The 19,737-nt window shown below is 39.9% G+C and overlaps 1 protein-coding gene across 5 annotated transcripts in view; it reads right to left on the reverse strand.

Moving 5' to 3' along the window:
* The window catches only part of kcnt1b (potassium sodium-activated channel subfamily T member 1b), a 71,628-nt gene that overhangs the window by 17,404 nt on the left and 34,487 nt on the right, over positions 1-19,737 (reverse strand). For 3 of the 5 annotated variants that reach the window (XM_071483661.1, XM_071483663.1, XM_071483662.1), the window contains 20 exons: positions 18,739-18,818; positions 17,274-17,379; positions 16,517-16,576; positions 16,369-16,417; positions 16,094-16,153; positions 14,580-14,654; positions 14,168-14,251; positions 12,664-12,758; positions 11,212-11,392; positions 10,488-10,652; positions 9,397-9,533; positions 8,168-8,231; positions 7,770-7,878; positions 7,550-7,658; positions 4,034-4,183; positions 3,681-3,916; positions 3,323-3,343; positions 2,490-2,703; positions 1,219-1,324; positions 331-503 (listed from right to left, as the gene is read on the reverse strand). In XM_071483661.1, the coding sequence (XP_071339762.1) occupies positions 331-503; positions 1,219-1,324; positions 2,490-2,703; positions 3,323-3,343; positions 3,681-3,916; positions 4,034-4,183; positions 7,550-7,658; positions 7,770-7,878; positions 8,168-8,231; positions 9,397-9,533; positions 10,488-10,652; positions 11,212-11,392; positions 12,664-12,758; positions 14,168-14,251; positions 14,580-14,654; positions 16,094-16,153; positions 16,369-16,417; positions 16,517-16,576; positions 17,274-17,379; positions 18,739-18,818 (2,274 nt within the window). The remainder of the gene's footprint in view (positions 1-330; positions 504-1,218; positions 1,325-2,489; positions 2,704-3,322; positions 3,344-3,680; positions 3,917-4,033; positions 4,184-7,549; positions 7,659-7,769; positions 7,879-8,167; positions 8,232-9,396; positions 9,534-10,487; positions 10,653-11,211; positions 11,393-12,663; positions 12,759-14,167; positions 14,252-14,579; positions 14,655-16,093; positions 16,154-16,368; positions 16,418-16,516; positions 16,577-17,273; positions 17,380-18,738; positions 18,819-19,737) is intronic. The other 2 variants (XM_071483665.1, XM_071483664.1) reach the window with 1 other exon arrangement.

The following is a 19,737-nucleotide window of genomic DNA, read 5'->3' on the forward strand; positions in this document are numbered from 1 at the left end:
ATAATACAAGACACTTGTAAAGGTTCTATTAATGCTAAACCTATCTCAACATTAATGTACAGTGATGTTGACATCCATGTAACAAAGGAGGGCAAAAGAAAGGCTTTATTAGCTGCTAAGCCGATCAATATGCAAACCACGTTGCAAAGTAGCATACAGTCTCATCTTTATTGTGTTGTATGTATATAATTATAGATGGAGGTATCATGTGTGTTCACAGTTTTTGATGTGATTATTAAAACATTGGTGCTTTCATCACTGTACATCACTGTAAAGACTAAAAACAAACCAACAAACAGTGGGTTGGCAGGGAGGGTTCTACAGTCTTACGGGTAGTCCAGCAGCAGCACTATGGGGTTGAGCTCCTTCCTGGGCCGGTAGTAAGCGCGCAGAGGTACGATGAAGTTGTAGAGCCCGTTTCCTGCCGTCTCTGCTGACACTATAATCAGCTTATTCTTGAAGCCGTATGCTTTGGCATCCTCAAAGCTGTTATGTGTGCAGCCCTTGATGGAGAAAGAGAGAATTCAACCAAAAGTCAGTCAGGTTATTAGCAGTCACATCATCATGTGACATGACAGGTTATTTCATGTCAGATTCTGGTAATGCTGTATTTCAGGAGTCCTGTATTTTACATTTAATTACCTGGAAACTTTCCTTATGGCTTCCTAAAATTTCAGTATTTAACTGTTAATACTAAGATATTTTGAGAGTCTGAATTTTGTTTCTTTATGACTTTGAACTGCTGTACATTATACATCTGCTTGGTAATTGGAGAATAGTTATTTAATTTACATTTATGCTGCATAGTGGCTGAACTGCATGCTTACTTGTAGTGTTCAGCTGCATTGGAAATTCCTTAGTTTTATATTTCAAATGTATATGGTGATCACAAAACAAAACACATGCTAATAAATTTGACAGATTTTGTGTATATCAGTTATACCTTCATATACACAGCCTATTTCTACCTAATTTCCACAGTGGCTTAGTGTGGCACATTTTCTACACACTACTTAACAACTGCAGCAAATAACATTCTGTCTGTATCCCTTATGATTAGTACAAAATTATGCAGGTCTTTCTTGGAAACATCTTCGTAATTTAAAGCTAAATACCAGCTAATGTTTAAGAAATTATGAGGAAAGTTTCTAAGGCATTAGCTGGTTTTTATCGGTTTATGTTTGTGCCGTTTCTGTCTTTTCCTGCAGATGAATTCACCTTGTCGAGGCGAAGGCAGCAGAATGGAGCTTTCTGTGGTAGGAGGTGGCACAGAGTTGGAGAGCTGCCGATGTAGGGCGAGTTGGGAGGGTAGCCCTTCACAAAACTGATGGAAAGGAAACAGGAAATGGCTGTGAGAAGAAGTCCTATCAAACTTGTAACAACATTGTAATTGAGTCAAGGAACTAAAAGCCTCGACGAAGTAAAGGTTTTCATCGAAGAGGGATGTTCCTGAATCAATCTTCATTATTTTATCATTACTTTATTATATCTAATATCACCATATGATTTCCAAAATAACAATGTTTCTGCTTTTCAGTTTATTATTAGATTCTGCAGCTGTTTGGCTCAAGTTGCTGATGTTTATAATTCCGAAGTAGTCATTCCTGTTCACTACATCAATTAAAATGTTTATTTCAGTCTGTTTAGTTTAAATCGTGTCTCATTTTGGTGTCAATTTGGTTGCGTGTCCCCTGATTTGTAACGTGTCAGCTGCAATTATCCTCATCGGTTTCACAGTGCCCTTTAGTTTGCCACTAAAAGAGATTCTGACTTTGTTTACCTACAACCTGATCACCACACGATGGCACTGCGGGACCTTGAGTCTAAGTTGTTTTCCAATCAGTCCTGCTGAAAACCCAAGAAGGAAAAACTCCACACAAACCATGGGTTGCAGTAATAAGAGGCTCAGAGGTTAGGGGGACCGTGTTATGTCCAACTTCTGTCTGGGTCTAACAAGTTGCTGTTCAGCTAGAGTACAAACTGTGAGGCACAAGGACTCAATCTATCTTGGCCTTATCTCAGTCTAATGAAACCACACAGAGAAGGGAGAAAGAAGAGAGGAACACACTGCTAAGATAAAACAGATGCCTCTGACTTGCTGAACTATCATGGTGACTATCTGAGGGGTCAGGATTTATGTAAGGACACACAACATAAGCCTCAGTTGAGAGGAAAATCGCTGACCCTGTCTATGTCATGATGTACTCATTCATCACTGCCACCTCTGCACCTTTCAGCATGACACACAGATTACACGCTCATTCCAAACCCATCCATCTCCCCTCCTACAACCACTGAGGCATTAAGAAGAACAGGACAGGTGAGATCAATCATGTATAGAATGCAAGACACTTGCACTATGAGGACATTTCACTTTTTTACTGCCACATGACAAGACAAACTGCACACTACAAAACCACCAAATCTCTTTGGGTCAATAAGATCTAAACCTGTCTGTCTTACATTGTAACCACAGCCACGTCACTTACTCTGACCCTACGGAGCCCTCCTCGTCTGACTGGTTGGTCTCATCCTCTGATTGGTCGCTGAGCAGGTCGCAGGGCAGAATGGCGGAGGAGTCGGCGATCTCTAGGACAGGTGCAATGCTCGGTCTGCGGCTTCCGGCGCCGTTCTCCGTCGGCAATGTCAGTTTGCCGCTTTCCTCAGGGGGATCAGGATTCTGGAGATCTATGGCTACAGTGCCTGCAAAAAAACAAAAAACAAAAACAGGATGTTACTATATGTACATATACCACTGAGCCTGAAACTTGAAGGCTATTTAGAAATACCAGGCACAGCACTTTCACTGTCATGTATTGTTAGGCCAACAGTGAATGTTTGCACAAAAACGCCATGATAAACCCACAACCATTTTATCTCAGTGAACATTCTTGAGCTGGAAAATGCCTTTTCATATTGGATATAATACAGCCCACGTTTAGCTTGTTCAGCATCTTAGCCCCCATCATTCACCTTCATGAGCTCAGCTATTTGACCTTGAGGAGAAAATGTATTGCTTTCTGAAGCTAGCACAAATGTCATGCACAGTACTGACATTTATTGTCAACTTACATCATATTAGTTTGTGATATGATGTATAATATACACACGATACATATGTCATGTACATCAGATACATGATATATGCACAGTACATGTCAGATACATGATCTAAATATACAATACATATAAAAATGTGATCTATCAATTAAAAGTGTTAGCTTAAGTTAGCCCTGTACACTGTATAACTTATTATGAATTGTAAACTTTTTAGAAGTAGCAAATAAGTGTGTGAGAAGTGATGCGCCATGCACAAACTTACCATATGAAGTGGCCTGATCAACTTTCACAGGTCAAAGAAAAAGCATAACACAATTATGTCAGCCGACAAAGTAAAAAAGCATGTACAAAAAAAACTCATGCATAACAGTCAGCAAAAGCTTACAGCATCACCAAGGCAGCCGCTGTTCAGAAAAGCTCAGTGCAAGTGCAGTTCAGAGTAAAACATCAGCAGCAAAGCATCCATTTTCTCTTCTTACAAGGAAATCCTTTCAACCAATCAAACGTCAGCCTCTGTCTTCAAGCTTGAAGCTTTGCAACTAACTACATTATCATCCATCCTCGTCTCTTTCTTTACTAGCTTCTCAACATTTTCATCTGCTTCCGGCTTTTTCTCTCACCCATGCTGGCAATGATGCTGTGCACAGGCAGCCTGGAGGGGGCGTCGTAGAGGCCTGTGACGGGCAGACCTTTGCTGTGCTTCTCCTCCTGTTTGAAGATGAAGGCCGAGTTCTCTTCCTTGGTGATGTTGATGTAGTAGCAGGTGTCAGTGGCAGCCATGATGTGGCGGGGGCCGGGGTTCAGGAGGATGCTCTTGTTGTCCTCCCGCTTCACCCCGATCAAACACACACCATACCTGGGAGGTAAATGGAGGTAGGCAAAGTTTTTGCTCCGAAAGACATATATAGAGACATATATAAAGACAACATATTAGTATACTGTGCCCAGTCTGAGTAGTGAAAGTTTTACTAACTTCTTATGGGCGTGGAAGGAAGCATAGGTGAAGCTTTTTCCATCATACTCCCCAAAAAACTTGCTGTCACACAAGCGGATATGGTAGACCTCGTTTCCCGAGCAGCGTCCATACATCTTCTGCCAATGTTCTGGTGACAGCTGCCCCTCCCTGGAAAAGCATTATCAGAATATTTACCACCTGGATTACACTAACTCAAAGAATCAGACTTCTACCATAGACTGCTGGCAAAAAGCAGCCCTGTTTTATAAAGGAAAAATAGGGTTTCTGCTTGAATTAGATTTCAGAATATAACTAAACTGCCATCAATGTCTCAGTTTGTATTTCAAGTGTGGCTCGAGGGTCATTTCAGGTCAAAAGAAAGCCCCTTTAAATCAAATGTGCCTTTATTTGAAAGTCAACAGCTCCCCGTGGACTTATAAATCTATCTGATCTTTCATGACCTTACCCGACCCTGTACTACTTCATTCTAGTGACAATAATGAACTAAACAGAAAAGGCGATAAGGCTATGTTTTATTTAGGCAGTTCATGTACTTCATAACTTAATCAATTGCGCAATTAATGCTTAATTTAGGGCCTGCCATACAGCAGTCTATTCCTATTCCTGTCACCTTAACAGCCCCAAGCCAATACAAGTTCCCATAATAGAAGTTCAAATGGATGTGCTGTGTGCAGTGAAGATACAGTAGTCACCTTGCAGAGAATGTGAAAAACACAGCCAGCTTTTTAGCCTAAGGTGGAACGAGTGTAATGTTTACTGACTTGACAGTGACAAGTGTCTGCAGTGGTGACAGTGCAGTACTCAGCTCTGCAGAGAGGAAACCCAGGTCCACTCTTTATAACTGTAAAAACTCTGCTGCAGGGATATCAGTCATTTTTCTCTGCTATTAATAATCTGTCCACATATTGAACATTAACAGAGCACTCAAAGCTAGGAAGATTGAAAGTTTACTGAATCAAGCATTTCATAGGGGGGGAATTGAGTTAAATCTCAAAACACAGAATCAGAATATAACATCAGTTTGAAACCGATGTAAAGATGAGATCCACTGACAAATGTTCAGCTCTCTTGCTACTGTTTAAAAACACATCGGAACAAACTCTCTCTACGGTCAAAACTTAGCACATCTGACATTTCAAGAGAGATGTTGTAGCCTACATTCATCTATTAAAGCATGAAATGATCATGGATACATAAACTAATTCATTGTCATTCTTAACATTGTTGATATTTTATCAGAGTTCCTTCTCTTCCACTTATCTTTGCCTGATCACTGACTTGCACCATAAAGGAACAGCAGTAGTTTGATGAGAAGATTGACTCTGCTCGCATGTCTGTCCGTATCATGTCAAACTGGAACGAGGAGAAGGTTAGCTGTTAGCTTATCTAAAGATAATAACTGGGAGCAGAGGAAAATGTGTCCAAAAGCTAACAGAAATCCATCAACCACCACCTCTTAGGCTCATCAACACGCTATATTTTGTTTTGTTTTTTTATGTGTTCAAAAAACCTGCTTGGTGGTGGAATTTCTAACCTTTGGACAGAGCCAGGCTACGTGTCCCAGCAGTCACGCATTTTTTGTAGCTCGTGATGAGACTCCTACACTTCTCAGCCCACTCTTTTTCAGCAAACTGCTCCACTTCTCTCAGGTTTGATGGGTGCCTTTTCCCATCTGCCAGTTTCAGATGGGGATGGGGATCAAATGGGATTAAGATTAGGGCTCATAGCACGCCATTTGAGAATGTTCTGATCTTTTCTTCTCAATCATTTTCGCCTGCTATTAAATGTATGTTTTGTGTCATTGATCTCTCGGAGGAGCTGTGATCTGCTGCTGACACAGAGCTCTCTGACGCTGGGCAGTATGTTCGACCCAGAATTCCTTAGTAATCTTCTGTTTTCACTGTTGCCCTGGACTGATTTAAAACATCCTGTGCCAAACACAGCAATGTAATCCCATGTTTCACAGCAGGGATGGTGTTCTTTTCTTTAAAAGCTTCATTTTTTCTTCAGTGAGCATTGAGCTGGTGTGACTTGGCAAAAGTCTCTAACTTTGTGCCTTCTGTCCAAAGGACATTCTAACAGAAGCAAACTCCAATCAGGTTTTTTTCTGTTTCACTCAATATGGTCCGACTAAACACGGTTGTACTTTGATCTTGGAGGTAAATTTGCATCTGTTTCGATGTTTTCCATGGCTCTGTCTCCTCCATTCAAACTGCCCTCTTGTGAAATCTAAAGTTAATTTTACTCTAATGGCCCTGTCCAGGGAGGTTGGCTACAGTCCTTTGGACCTTACAATTGTTAATAATATTAGCAACTGTGGCCCCAGGAAAATCTAGCGGCTTGGAGATGCACTTTACCTTGACAATGCACAACAAATATCTTCTTCCTTCTCTCCTCAGACTGTTTTTCTTCATCTTTAACTTGTCCATGTTCAATGTGTTGCACAGTCCTCCTTGTACAAACAGTACAAGGAGGACTTACTGACTGATTATCAGATTGTAGACATTTGTGATACTAATTAAAAACAAGTCTGCTTGAAATATCACAACAATCCAACACAGTCCTTCATTCCTCTGCTATCAGGCTACTAAACGCAGACAGTTGTCATTTTAATGACTGTCTAACTGATTAGAATCAGAATAATTTATTGATCCCCACGGGGAAATTAGCTCACGTTACACTTACTCCTTTAAGACTGGAAATGTAACAGCAAAGAATAGAGAATAAGAAATAAGATTAAAAAGATAAAAAGACACAGATAAAATATTAACATAAAATATAAAAATACGCCTTGTACTATGATATATAAATAAAAAGTAGAAATATTTAAAGAAATATGTAAGGATATGAGCCACTCCTATTGAAAGGTTAATATATATATATATATTAATATATATAATATAAATATAAATGCAACAATATGTGGTGTAATTTCACAGTTTAAAACTCATTTTAAAATTAATTTCAAAGTGTCATTCATTTTAATTGTGTAGTCACTTCATGAATTTTATCAAATTTTTATATTATTCCCTTGTATTCACCCACATATATTGATCTGTTGCCTCTGACATATAACTAGTTCACCTGTGAGTTTGAGGTTGTGTGTATGGACTTGGTAAGCTGCAAAGAAATTAAGTCATCCGAATCTGAATCAATCCACTTATTTATCACCATCTTGACCACAACCCAGACTAAATGATTGCTTCCACTTTTAGAAGTCTTTGTAGGATAAGCAAGAATTTAGCTCTTTTCACAGCTTCTTTGTTTTATTCTGTGGCTTTTAATTTCAACATTTTTCAAGAGGAATGAAGCAGTGTTTTGGTTTTGTGAGGAGTAAGGGCACCCACACTGTTGGCCACATGTGAAGATGATTTGATGAGAATAGAGCAGCAACAATTCACACAAGGTAATAATAGAACTTACTGACAGTGGACAGTGCATATTAATGTAAATGGATGGTAATATAAATACTATGAGTGTAAAGCATGTGTAAGTGTAGTGGTGTGTACTCACTGTCCTCTGGAGGTGTGAACCAAGAGCGTGACTAAGGTGGACGTGGCTGGACACACACAATTGAGTGCCAACATGGCATACTTGAACTCCTCTTCACACACTACATGATCTGATTGAAATGCATAAATTACAGAAACAGGTTAGATTGAGAAATGTCTAAAATCTAACATAAAGACAAAATTAATGTGTTTCAGTAGGTATGTGGCTTTCCTGCACTTACCAGCAAACTTTACATGAAATTTATTTTCTGGTTTGAGAATCTGGACATAGAGAGGACAATTTGGAGCAAAGTCCTTCGCAGCCCAGGCTCTCAAAATAGTCTGGTGATCCTGTAGGACAAGAAATAGTTGAATTTTACTTATCCAATGACTCATTTGTAAATGCAATTAGATTTTTATGGACCTTGAAGCTTGCCTCAGAGACTCATGTGTGCGCAACACTCAACATAGTTCATGTGTGCTCAATACTCAACTCTCCAAATGCTCGTTTAATTTTAATAAGAAAAGGACTGTGAAGAGAAATTGCACTATTGAAATTATTATTATCATAAGAGGGTTTGTGCTGGAAATAACATAGAGTTTACAACTGTTTCGACAAATTCCTGTTGCCGTGACTCACAGCGGCAGTTCGGTCAACTTCGTTTCTGCTGCTCAGGATGAAGCAAGCCTCGGCATCATCCATCCTGAGGATCGACAGAGAGACAAACAGAAAACAAACAGAAAAATAGACAGGCAGGGTCACGGGCTGGTGACTGCGGAGAGGTCATTCACACAGACAGGAAATTCATTACTGAAGGAGATCAATGCTTTAAAGAAAAAATAAGCATGGATGAATGCCAATGCCCCATGACGATGGCTGAAAAGGTTAATAGCCACATTCTAGCATGAAAACGATCTGCTTTTGTTTGACATAGACTGCAGTGTTTGTTTTCATGAAGGGCTGAGATCATTCATTTGTGACATAAAACTCACATGTTCTGTGAACTTAATGAAGTGAGTAGAAGAAAATCTTTAAGCATGGCAGGGCTTATGTGTCTGTGAGGCTGATTTTATCTATTACTTATCAGTGCGTGAAAGTGCCATAGCATCTAATGCCCTGCACATTGCTTCGCACACCGAAGAAGGGGCTCTTGAAGACGTAGGGTGGGCTGCTGGACAAATTTGCTAGTGAGAAGTTAGACCCCATTTCACTGGTATCACATCACAGTGTGAAAATAACATTTGCCAGTAAGCTCCCCTGAAGCTACCATAGAACCATGAGAGGCACACTGGTGATGCTTGCGCTGTTATATTTTGCATCATCTGAGCCAAGATTAGCAGGTCAAACATATTCCACTGTGATCTATCACAGTGTTTTATTGCTGCCTGTTTCTGGCCTTTGATGTGAGCAGGTGATAAATGCAGAGTGAATCCCATTACACTCATGTGCAAGCAGAGGGCAGCCAAATGGACTTGAAAGCATTTCACACTAACTGCACTTCAGTGGCTTTGCATTGCCAGTGGAAGTCTTACACTTTATATTTACGTCTAAAATATTCTTATACGGAGATTCTTATACTGAACTTAAATGGAATAAAACAAAGAAAATGTGCAGGACTGAATCCCTAAACTTTCAAGAACATAACATGAAGGTTCAAAGAGCTAAGACTTTGGCATTAACACCTGGTTTTATGTCCATCAGTGATAACCATGAGTTAATCAGATATGTTGGCAGCAATTCACAGCTCTGAAACGGGGTGAAAATCAAGGATGCACTGTTGTGTCCCAAAACAACTGGGACACAACTATGAGCAGGTCTGTTTTTTATGTTTGCCTAAATGTGAGAATCCATGCCAAGCTTTCACTCACTTGGCCCTCATCAGGTCCTGGTCCTTGAGGGCAGATCCTTGCAGGTAGATGACCCGCTGTGACCACAAAGGGATCTGGAGGATCCGGCGGACCTGAATGTCCATTTCTGTCGGGCACAGAATCACCACGTAATAGTCCTGCGAGACAGAGACACAGGAGCCTTTATTCAAATCCCCTGAAAACTTTTTCCAAAATAAATTTCTCTGTATAACATTAAATATTCCTGACTGAATAAGCCACACTCAAAGTTACTATTTAGCTGAGACCTGCCTGCTTCAAATGAGAAGAGAGAAGACAGAAATCTTCCATGAAAAATAACTGAAACAGTTTTAACTTTGGCAGAAAACTGTTCATGTAGGAGCCCAACATACCCAACATAATAATGCGATTGAGAAAATTTGCCTTGAAACCGTTTTGCAATTACATGTGCATTATACTATGTTTAGTTGCATATAATATGTGCAGGTAAAGTCTTTCCAAGAAGGATGGAAAGTCCAGTCGCCCTCGCCCTTCCTGGATAACCATGATCTTCACAGACATCACAGGTGAAGTCTGTTACTCCTGTTGTGTTTTAAGCTAAGTTTATAATCGGCTAAAATGTTACTTTAGTAACCTGGAATGATGCAGCAATAGTAGAAAAGCTATCCTGTATTTATCCAACAGCAAAACTGCTTACTAAATTAGTACAACAAACACAAATCTGTTATCTTATTCATGTAGCTCATTACACAATAGTTGAAGCAGAAAGTGGGATGTCCTGACTGGGGCCGAATAAAAAAAAACAAATTGAAAAAAAACAACAAAACATACTGCGATTATTTGGCACTCAGGATTTCAATTAGTCATTTTTGCATTTTCATTTTCACCGAAGAAAAATATAAAAATGATGATGATGTGATTTTTGTTGGGGCTTGTACCAAACAACACCACAAGTTACCATTATCAAAAATTGCAGCTCTTGCAATTTGGATATTGCACTTGGACATATTGCAATTTCTATAATATTTCAAATAATTATTCTTAGTCCTGACTGCAGTTATACCTACACTGTTGGTGAAATATGGCCATTTCATTTGGCCTCTCCACTGTACCTGTAGCCTGGGGTGAGCGTAGAACTCGTTGAGGAAATCCATCAGCAGGTCAATCTTCAGTGAGCTGACACACAGCACCACATGCTTCTCTGTCTGCGCGCGGTGACGGCTATAGTTCCCCCCTAACTTCTGGCTCTCCATCCACAAGTACGCTAGCTCTTCAAACTGACACAATGACAACAACATCAATGTGATGTAACAAGCAACAAGACTTGAATTAATAATGAGAGAGAGGTAGATTTGCTGTCTGGACACAGATGGGGAGTTGGAGCGCTGGAGTGAAAACTGCTGATGCACTAGTTTGCAAGCAGCAGGAGTTCATTTCTATTTCTCACCCAATTTGCTCTTCAGGGAAAGTAAACATCTTAGAATATTTGAAGCGATAAGCATGTTTGGGATCTTAAAAAGTGAATAACACAGCAAACAGGTCGATTTAGCAAGTGTGGGCCAGCATGACTTGGACTGAATTTTGAACGAGATTTGCACACTTCTTCTGCAGCCAAAATGTCAGAGCAGTAAACACTTTTATTTGCAGTGGATTTTTATTTGCTACCAGCCTGTGAAAGATACAACAAAATGTCCATTAATGTTTGATGATAACCTGAAGGTCATCACTAGATGCAGAACATCAAAGAACTACCGATGATAAGACAGAACCTGACACAAGAATGGAGCCTTTCACTGCACTTAGTGGAAAAAATATCGTTTATGCTATAGTCAGTACCTGCAGTGGGAGGACCACCAGGGCAACACAGATAAGAATGACCACCAGCAGCTGGGACGGCCAGATCTGTGGCGTGACGTCCCCGTAGCCCACAGTGGAGAAGGTGACGATGCAGAAATAGAACGAGTCAAACAGGGACAGGTTCTTCCCAGCTCTCTCTAGGTGCTGGATCCCACAGGCTCTGCAGAACAATGAGGAATTAGACAGTGACATAACACACGTCTCCTACAGATAAAAATAATCCAAATAAAACACCTGAGGAGATATTTCAAATCAGGGAATCTGCTTCAGTATTATGATTTAGCCTGGTGGACTGCATATCAAAATTCAATTTGCCCAGGATCAAAGGGCACCAGAGTCAATACTGCTAAGGCTCCTGAGTTTGTCATTTAAAGTGTCACCAGTGATTGCTCTGTCAGTTCCACCTCGCTGCTTGTGCTTATTCGTTTGTGCTTTTTTCATTGATAAGTTGAAGATTTAATGAAACCCTGAGGCAGAGGGAAGAGGTGGTGAGAATATCTAACTGGACAGAGTGGAGTGGATGAGGTAGGTGCTGGGTGGTGGCCAAGGGTCATGAAGGCTGCCAAAGAGCTAAGGTCTGAGCTTTGATTGGTGTTCTAGTAGTGAAAATCAATCAAATATGAGAAATAAGAATGGGTGAATAAGAATGGTAATTTATGCCAAAAACCTTAACAAGGTTTCTCCTTTAAAGGTCCCATATCTAACACTTCTTCTGTGTTTTATTTGAAGTGTTGATATCCATAAGAAGATATATTTGTGGTTTTAAGAACCAAAAACCAGGATTCTCCCTGGAGCTCTGGTAACAACAGGTCGGTGAGACTGAGATTTCAGCTAAACACTCAGAGAAACCCAGTCCTGCAAATGCTGGAGGGTGGGTCCTGGTGGGCTGCACTTGCAGCATGGCTGAAAGCAGCGACTGCTGTATTGTGACATGACAAAGTTACACAAGTCTTGGCGGCTCATTTTAAGGTTCAGTTTCTGTGCACTGAGAGCTTTGATACTTTCACAGATTTAATATAGAAACTAGACCTGGTTCATAATAAAAAAAATTAAGGGACCTTTAATTTGCCATCTGTTTTTCCTTGTCAGTCTGTCATGTGACCTGATATCCAACAAGTGCTTCTGCTCATCACTATTTTTGGTCACAAAATAGTTCAAACTTCCAAGACAATCATGGCCAAAGTATAATTTGTATTTACAATTTTTTCCATTTTCCATTTGCTTTTGCCAGTACCAGAAACAAAATGACTTCATAATATTAAATAACTCCTATGTCAACCTATTTCTTTCAGTTTCACTTCACTTCACTTAGTTTCACTTTACTTCACTTTAGATTTTGCATGAAGGGTCACTAAACAAGATGATTACATGAAAGCCTCTGTGGTTAGAGATACAACTCTGTGAGTAATGGCAAGAAAGATGTTCACTCACCCGGTGAAAACCAGACACAGTAAAGTGCAGATGAGGATGAACACCTGGTTGAACATGGCTGAGTGGGTCCTCTGGATGGCACGATGGAAATCATTCTGGACAGAGGAAGAGAGAGGCAGGATTCATTGCCACATCCATACCAGTGACTGGGAACTGAAATATGTTTTCTCCTCTGGATTACCAATTAGAACATTTGTAAGATCTCAATAACTGCATCAAGAACATTTGTACAACAATGCTTGTAAAGTCAGTTACCTTCCTCATGTTTATTAACTTTGCCTTGACCTGCAAAGATTCTTTCTGTTACGATCTTACAAGGATATAGAATAAAATCCCACTGTTCTCTCCTTTTTATTGTGCATTTCAGTAATCCATCCATACTGTGCTTTCTCCTATATCAGCATACTGTCCATCTTGAAATATATATGCAGCTCATGACTCATTTCCATTCACACCTTGTTAGCATGTTCTGCATGCCACCGCTTCTCCAAACTGCCACTGCTTTCTCTCCATGTTCTGGTCTACTTGGCACCAGATTCTACCATCTGCCCAACTACCGCCTTGGCATGAGGTTCTTACTCTGTCGTGGTCTCATCTGCATCACAGCAAGAACATACACTATCGCAGTTGGATATCATATAATTGCTTTGAATTCCACGTACTCGGTGACTTTGCACCCATGGCAAATCCTGGACAAAACTGATACTACAACTCTGCACACCAGTCATTTCTATCCTTCCTGTTTCTGTGTTGCATTGCAGTGTTTTGTCCTGTTTTTTTTGCCTGCACTTGCCTCTTTTTGTTTTGGCTTTCCTTGATCCTTGGTTTACTTTTGTTTAAAATGTGCTGTGGTCCTGCAATAAATGTAATTCATCATTACCCGAGTATAGCTCAGCATAGGTCTCCAGTGTATTAAGTATTTTCAAGCTTTGCAGTTGCATCACTAAACCCCAGCAACTGCAGCCATGGGCTAAACCTGAAAAAGATTGCTGTAATATGGATGTAGATCTATTCAGTCAAGTCAATAGCTTGATTCTTTGAAGAAATTCTAAAATAAAACATGTCTCTATCCCTATTCTCCTTTATCTTTTCTCCAAACAGAAGTTAATCTGAACAAATGGTTGGTGTTAGGTTTGCTAGCCAACTGATTAGCCAGCAGGCTAATTTATTTAAGTAACCAGCGTTAATGCCAACAATGTCACACAATAGCTCCAAAATGATGGCATTGGCTAGTGCAGAAATTAGATGGTTTCACAAAAAGGCAGTGTCAACTAACAAGAGAGAAAGACATTTACTTGCTAAACTGAATTCTGTTCAGACAGCTAAATTGTATAAACCCGCTCAGCCCTGACAGTCAGTCTTACTCATGAGCTGAGCAGACCTCCAATATGGCTGCCACACTTTAAAGCCCTCAGTGCTATAACCCCTGAAGCTCTGTGTGCTCTTTTCTGCAATACATCTACAATTGGTACATTAAAATACATACACTATTAAAAATACTTACGATCATGTTCTCCAGGGCACCTTTGGCTAGCCAGCAGTTAAGAAATACAGGGACGAATATGTTTGTCAACGGAGGCCAGAAGATCTTCAGGAAGATGGAAAGAGCGAAAATGAGAAAAACGTGGGTGATATACTAATCACTTAACATACTTGAGACACAATAGGTAATCTTTATCTTCAACACAGAAAAGAAGAAAAAAAAGAAAATTGGCCATTATTCATAAAGGGTATTTGGTTGGGAAATGTTAATGCTGTGATGAGGTATAAATTGCATGGAGGCCTTAACATTAGATTATGGTATTGTTCTGAACAATCCAATAACAAAATGACCTCGAGCCTAAATGAAGATACCTGTGCTAATACATTTTTGGGGAACAGATTGACTGATCAATTGATTTAAGTTAATTACTCACTGTGATTATAAATGGCACTGTATTGATCATCTCCAAAATGAAGGATATCTGGAAGATCTGCTCCCATATGTTCCCCTGGAAAGGAAGTTGATGCGAAATAATTCAGTGAACCAGTGACAGGTCAGATTGTTTTAGAGAGAACTGTAAGTCCAGTAATAATGACCTTCGGAGGAAGTCATCTGCAGAAGAAAACAATACTGTATAAAGGGCAAGATAACAACAGTCTTGTCAGTATGTCAGTTTTATACTCCGAGGGGTGAGTAAAATAAAACCAAACAAGCTTTTTCTTTAGTAAAAACAATTAGAATGGAGTGGTAATTAATGCTGGGTCAAGAAACAACAAGAAATCTTCAAGCATTCAAAGCATGTGCTTGCTTGAGGTGCATGTTAGTGATGCTTAGCCACTGTGTAAGAGTCTACAAACAAAAAATATTACTACAATGTTTTTAAATAAATCTCTCTTAAAAAACTAAGTTCTTCCTGGTTTTATGAGTTTTTAAAGAGTTTACTTCTTAAACTACTGTTAGCTGCATTCTCTGCTCCTTCTTTTTCATGTGCCACGTAAATAAAGTATTATGTGCCTACAAGCCACCACCATCTGAGAAAAATAAAATTCAGACATTTGCTCCCTGTGAAATAAATGCAATAGGAGTCCCTACACAACTCTGAGGAAAGATAAAAAGACATGGCAAGACATCAAAAGGTGAACAATAGATGCATTTAATAAAACCCTCAACCAAGATCACCACGTGGGAAGGAGCTGAAATCTATAGAGCAACACGTCTAAGAGACATAACAGGTCTCAGAGCAGCAAACATAAAAGCTAAGATTTCCAAGATTTCTTTTGAACACCAGCAATACTTCTGAGGACCACAACCCTGCCAGGATTCAGACTTGATCTTTGAAAGCTGTGGGTGGTGTTAACAGGACAGGTGTCTTCTGCATGTTTGGTCCCCATGTCCTTAAATCCCAAGGTCATTTAGCCTCATTGCATTTAGATGCAAACTGAGCTTTTCTTTAACCTTTTAATCTAAATTAGACAGAACAGAAACATGTCTATGTAATGTAGTCCATCCCAACACCATTTAATAACGTGTACTGTTCTTTTGTGAAACTTGAAATTTCTAATAACTGCTGACACTGAAATGCATCACTTGAGTTTTTTCCACAGGATAAATAATGTTGATATCTTCCCTCACTATTTGCATGACACTCCCTTAAAATGCATATGAACCACAGATGAAAACAACAACCTGCCCTTTCAGCTCGATGAGCCTTTCTACATAACTTGTTTCTGCAACAGAGTGTGTGAAGTGTGAGTCGCAAATAAGGGCAGGAGACTCCTGGCCTCCGGGTCTTTTATAGGTGCCTTGGCACTGGCGCTTGGACTGGACACTAAAAGCTGTTGGCCCAAGAAAAGAAATAAACAGGCAGTGCTGGACTTTGATCAGACAGCTGCAAGACATCTGCATGGATTAAAGTGAGAAACCGTGCACTGTGGGCCTGTTTCTTACCTTGTAGCTGAGATATGTGATAAGCATGGTCTCCAAGAAACTGATTAAGGCCACTGTCACCTGGAGCAGAGGGGGATAGGGAGTTAGATGAACCAAGCAACTGCAAACTCATCATTTCTGGCTGCTCAACCTTCACTGAGGAAATACTGTGCTCTGGAGTTCTTCTATCAAATAATGGGAGCTGGTGTGTTTGGCTTGAATTCTGCATTAAGATTCCGTTCATGCAGTGGGAATGTGATTTATGTGCACTTTCACTGGCGTGTTATTATTCTCACCTGTATCGCCCAGACGGAAACCCGTCTGTTCACCCAGAAAATCAACTCCCTGTCAAAAACCATGAGAAGGTTTTTCCTCACACTTCATTGTATCCTGATAGAATTTCACTTCAGATTACAATTAATTGCCATTTTGACGGAAACATACCAATTGATTTCTGGTGACTCTGCTGTGTTTGTCCAACTGTTGTTCCGGCACACTGCACTGCTGAAAATAAACAGCAACAAGGAAAACACAAAAGGGGCATGAAAGTGTGCGTGAATGCGTGTGCATGAGTGGAAATATGCCCACTGGGATAAGTTAACATGTACAATGTGTCTTTAAAAGCTGTTGGCACTAGGTAGAATACAGACAACTTCTGCATGACTGCACAAGAGGAGCAACTTATCTTTGCTCGTTGTCACTTACTGTATGTTTTAGATACATGAAATGAATAAAATTACATTTTCACTTAAAGATAAAGAACTTATTTCCTTGAAAACTCCTTTTGTCATCAAAACCAGACAATGTCACTGACTTACATGCTGAGTTAAGTTTTTAGTTTTAGGCCTAATTCTCAGGGGATGCCCTTAGAGATCCTCTAAGAGCTGAAATTAAAAATATTAAACATATTTTCATATAAATAAATGTTCTCTGATCTCTTTCCAGATTTTTTGTTTTATGCATATGCCAATGGGAATTTTTCTTTCACAAAGTTATTTGGTTGGTTTGGAATTCATAGAAGACGAAAAAGATAGATGCTAAGACGACAGAGAAAAGAGCTGCAACTAGAAAAAACAGTTACTCTTTTTTTCTGTCACATTAATTATACTTAGCATCAAAGGTAAGGTATTTTAAAAAGCACCTATCCAAAAAACTATGGAATCATTACACATGGGGGATAACTGAAGAATGTAACTCTCACCATGGGTTGCCATTGACATCCTTCGGGTCATCTAGGCTGACTCTCACTATGTAGAGGACACAGGTGAGAATCTTCAGTGAGAAGTTGAACAGGCGGATTCTCAGGCCTGCGGAGCAACAAACACAGCAACATCGGACAAATGAATCAAAAACTGGTCCGCATTAACTTAAACAGTAATCGCTTGAGTTTGGGTTTGTTTAAATCTCTGATATTTCATTTGCAGGCTTACAATTCAAAACTCTACACACAATCTGCTCCATATCTCACACTTTTTTCCCCACACTAGTCTGCAGTCTAAAGTTTAATCCCTTCAGTGTTATGACTACCTCTGTGATTATAAGTCTTCTGCTGATGACAGAAGCTGCCAGATCTTTTCTCATTAAGAGGCTGATACTGCTTGTACACCAGTTATTCAGGTGCATTAAATGCCTTTAGTGAAAGACCTGAAGTGACTAAATCTGTCAAAGCCCTGAAGCATGACTAACGCAGCTCCAGGCTGCTCTGGCACCCTGTCACAACTGATATCCCCTGATGCATAGCTTTCAACCCTCCAAGAATAACAAAAAATAACACCAGCACCTTTTCATGCTTGCAATATGACAAAGGGCTACACAGCTAGATAAATGACTGGCAGTGCTACACAGAAATAGCCCAGAGGGATAATGTTAGTGGAATCACTATCTCCTGTAAGTAAGTGCGGCCATTTACTGATAAACACACACCCGACTTGCAAATATGCATAAGAAGAACTTGGTATACAAACATGCTTGTTAGCCAGAGGGTGGCGCTAGCAGTATTACCCATTTCCAATCAGCCTCAGCAGCTACTTAATCTCTTGTGACATGACCTCTTCACATGAAGCCAGCGTCAATGTTAAAATGATTTGAAAACAGGACAAACACAAACAATGTTGCAGTGAAATAGAGCAACAGATCCCTGCAGCCAAGTGTGACATTTTCTTTAGACTCTGTTGTTCTATGTCAAAGACTGTGGTGGCTTAGTGTCAATGACAAATTAAGGGCAGAGCCAAGTCAGTGTTGAGGATATGTTAACGACATGTTTTACCAGAGACAAAGAGTTCCCATAGCGTACATTTTTTTTTTTTTACAACTAGATGCAAATGAATGGCTTTCAGACACAATGCACCAAACTGCTGAACCGCACCAGAGTCTCTTTCTGAGATGTTGTGGCACTGCCAGTCTTATCTCCTAATGAGAAAAACACTGCAGCCCTGCCTCGTCTCGCAACAAATGAACCATGCTCTTTTGCCACACTGGGGCCATACACTCTTTTAAAATGAGGAAGTTAATGTAACGAAAAACCCCACCTGAGACAGAAATTGGATATGCGTCATCACTGGCAGCAATATCCTACATTATGCTTTTGTTTCTTCGTTTCGCTCTGAGTATATCTAGTGGCAGCAGGAGAGGAGAGGGGCGTGATGTTCCCTAGTGGCTGTACTTACTTGACCTTTGGTTTTTGATGAAGAAAAGCTTCAGCCTCTCCTTAAAGGTGTTCTCGTTCACATAGAACTCCACCTGCACCCTGTGGGGGAACAGGGACAAAATGTCAGTGTAAACGTTCACAGGTGGTTGCGCAGAAACACTCTGAGCTCCCTGCTGACACATGCACAGCAAAATTCATGGCACGTTATCGAGAGTTAGTAAATTACATTTGACCAAACAACATCAAGCTTATAAGGGTGCTGTATAATCAGGTGTTAGAAGTGTATTTGCACTTACATAGATGTGTTGAATTCAGCATCATTTACAGTAAATATTGCATGTGTAACAATGGCTGTGGTCCACACACTCATATTCATGTTTGCAGCCAGGCTGGGTATCATCTGATGTCAGTGCCAATACAATACCTAAGTTTCTGTACTGACATCAATTTTTTTTCTACTAAACCTTTTCTTCAAACAAAGTCTGACAATAAAAAAAACTTCAATTCTACAATACAGTTTTAAGCTTGATGCTGAGGAAACCTTTCAGTCAGTGCAAAAGAACTTATGTGCCTGGCTTTAGTTTGCATCCTGTTATTGCACAGCTATTCCTCATAATGAGGGATTCAAGCAAAAAAAAAAAAAAAAAAAAAGAAAGAAGTAATGTTAATTGTGTAATCGCCATAATTGTGTTTGGTGAAGGTTTCCACTAAAGAAGGACAACAAAGCATGAGTTTTATGGAAATTTAGCTCAGTTAAAGCTGTGCAAGTCTCTCTTCTGACTAATCCTCCATTACCATCCATTTACCATCAGTCATTATGTCTAGCTCCCCTTCACAATGCAACAATATGAACCACAAATACATTTGATCTGGAAACCGTTTGTGCAGCACTGGTACTTGTTCAACAGTGCTGATTATTACATAGATAGAGGCCTATTTTTTTCATATACTGACACTCTCTAAACAGCACACTTGCAGTGACGCATATGCATACTGGGAAGACATGATGTACTGAGTT

Source organism: Trachinotus anak, unplaced genomic scaffold (genome assembly GCF_046630095.1).
Source record: "Trachinotus anak isolate AG129_WGS33_773 ecotype Australia unplaced genomic scaffold, CSIRO_AGI_Tana_v1 ptg000008l, whole genome shotgun sequence".
Lineage (NCBI taxonomy): Eukaryota > Metazoa > Chordata > Actinopteri > Carangiformes > Carangidae > Trachinotus > Trachinotus anak.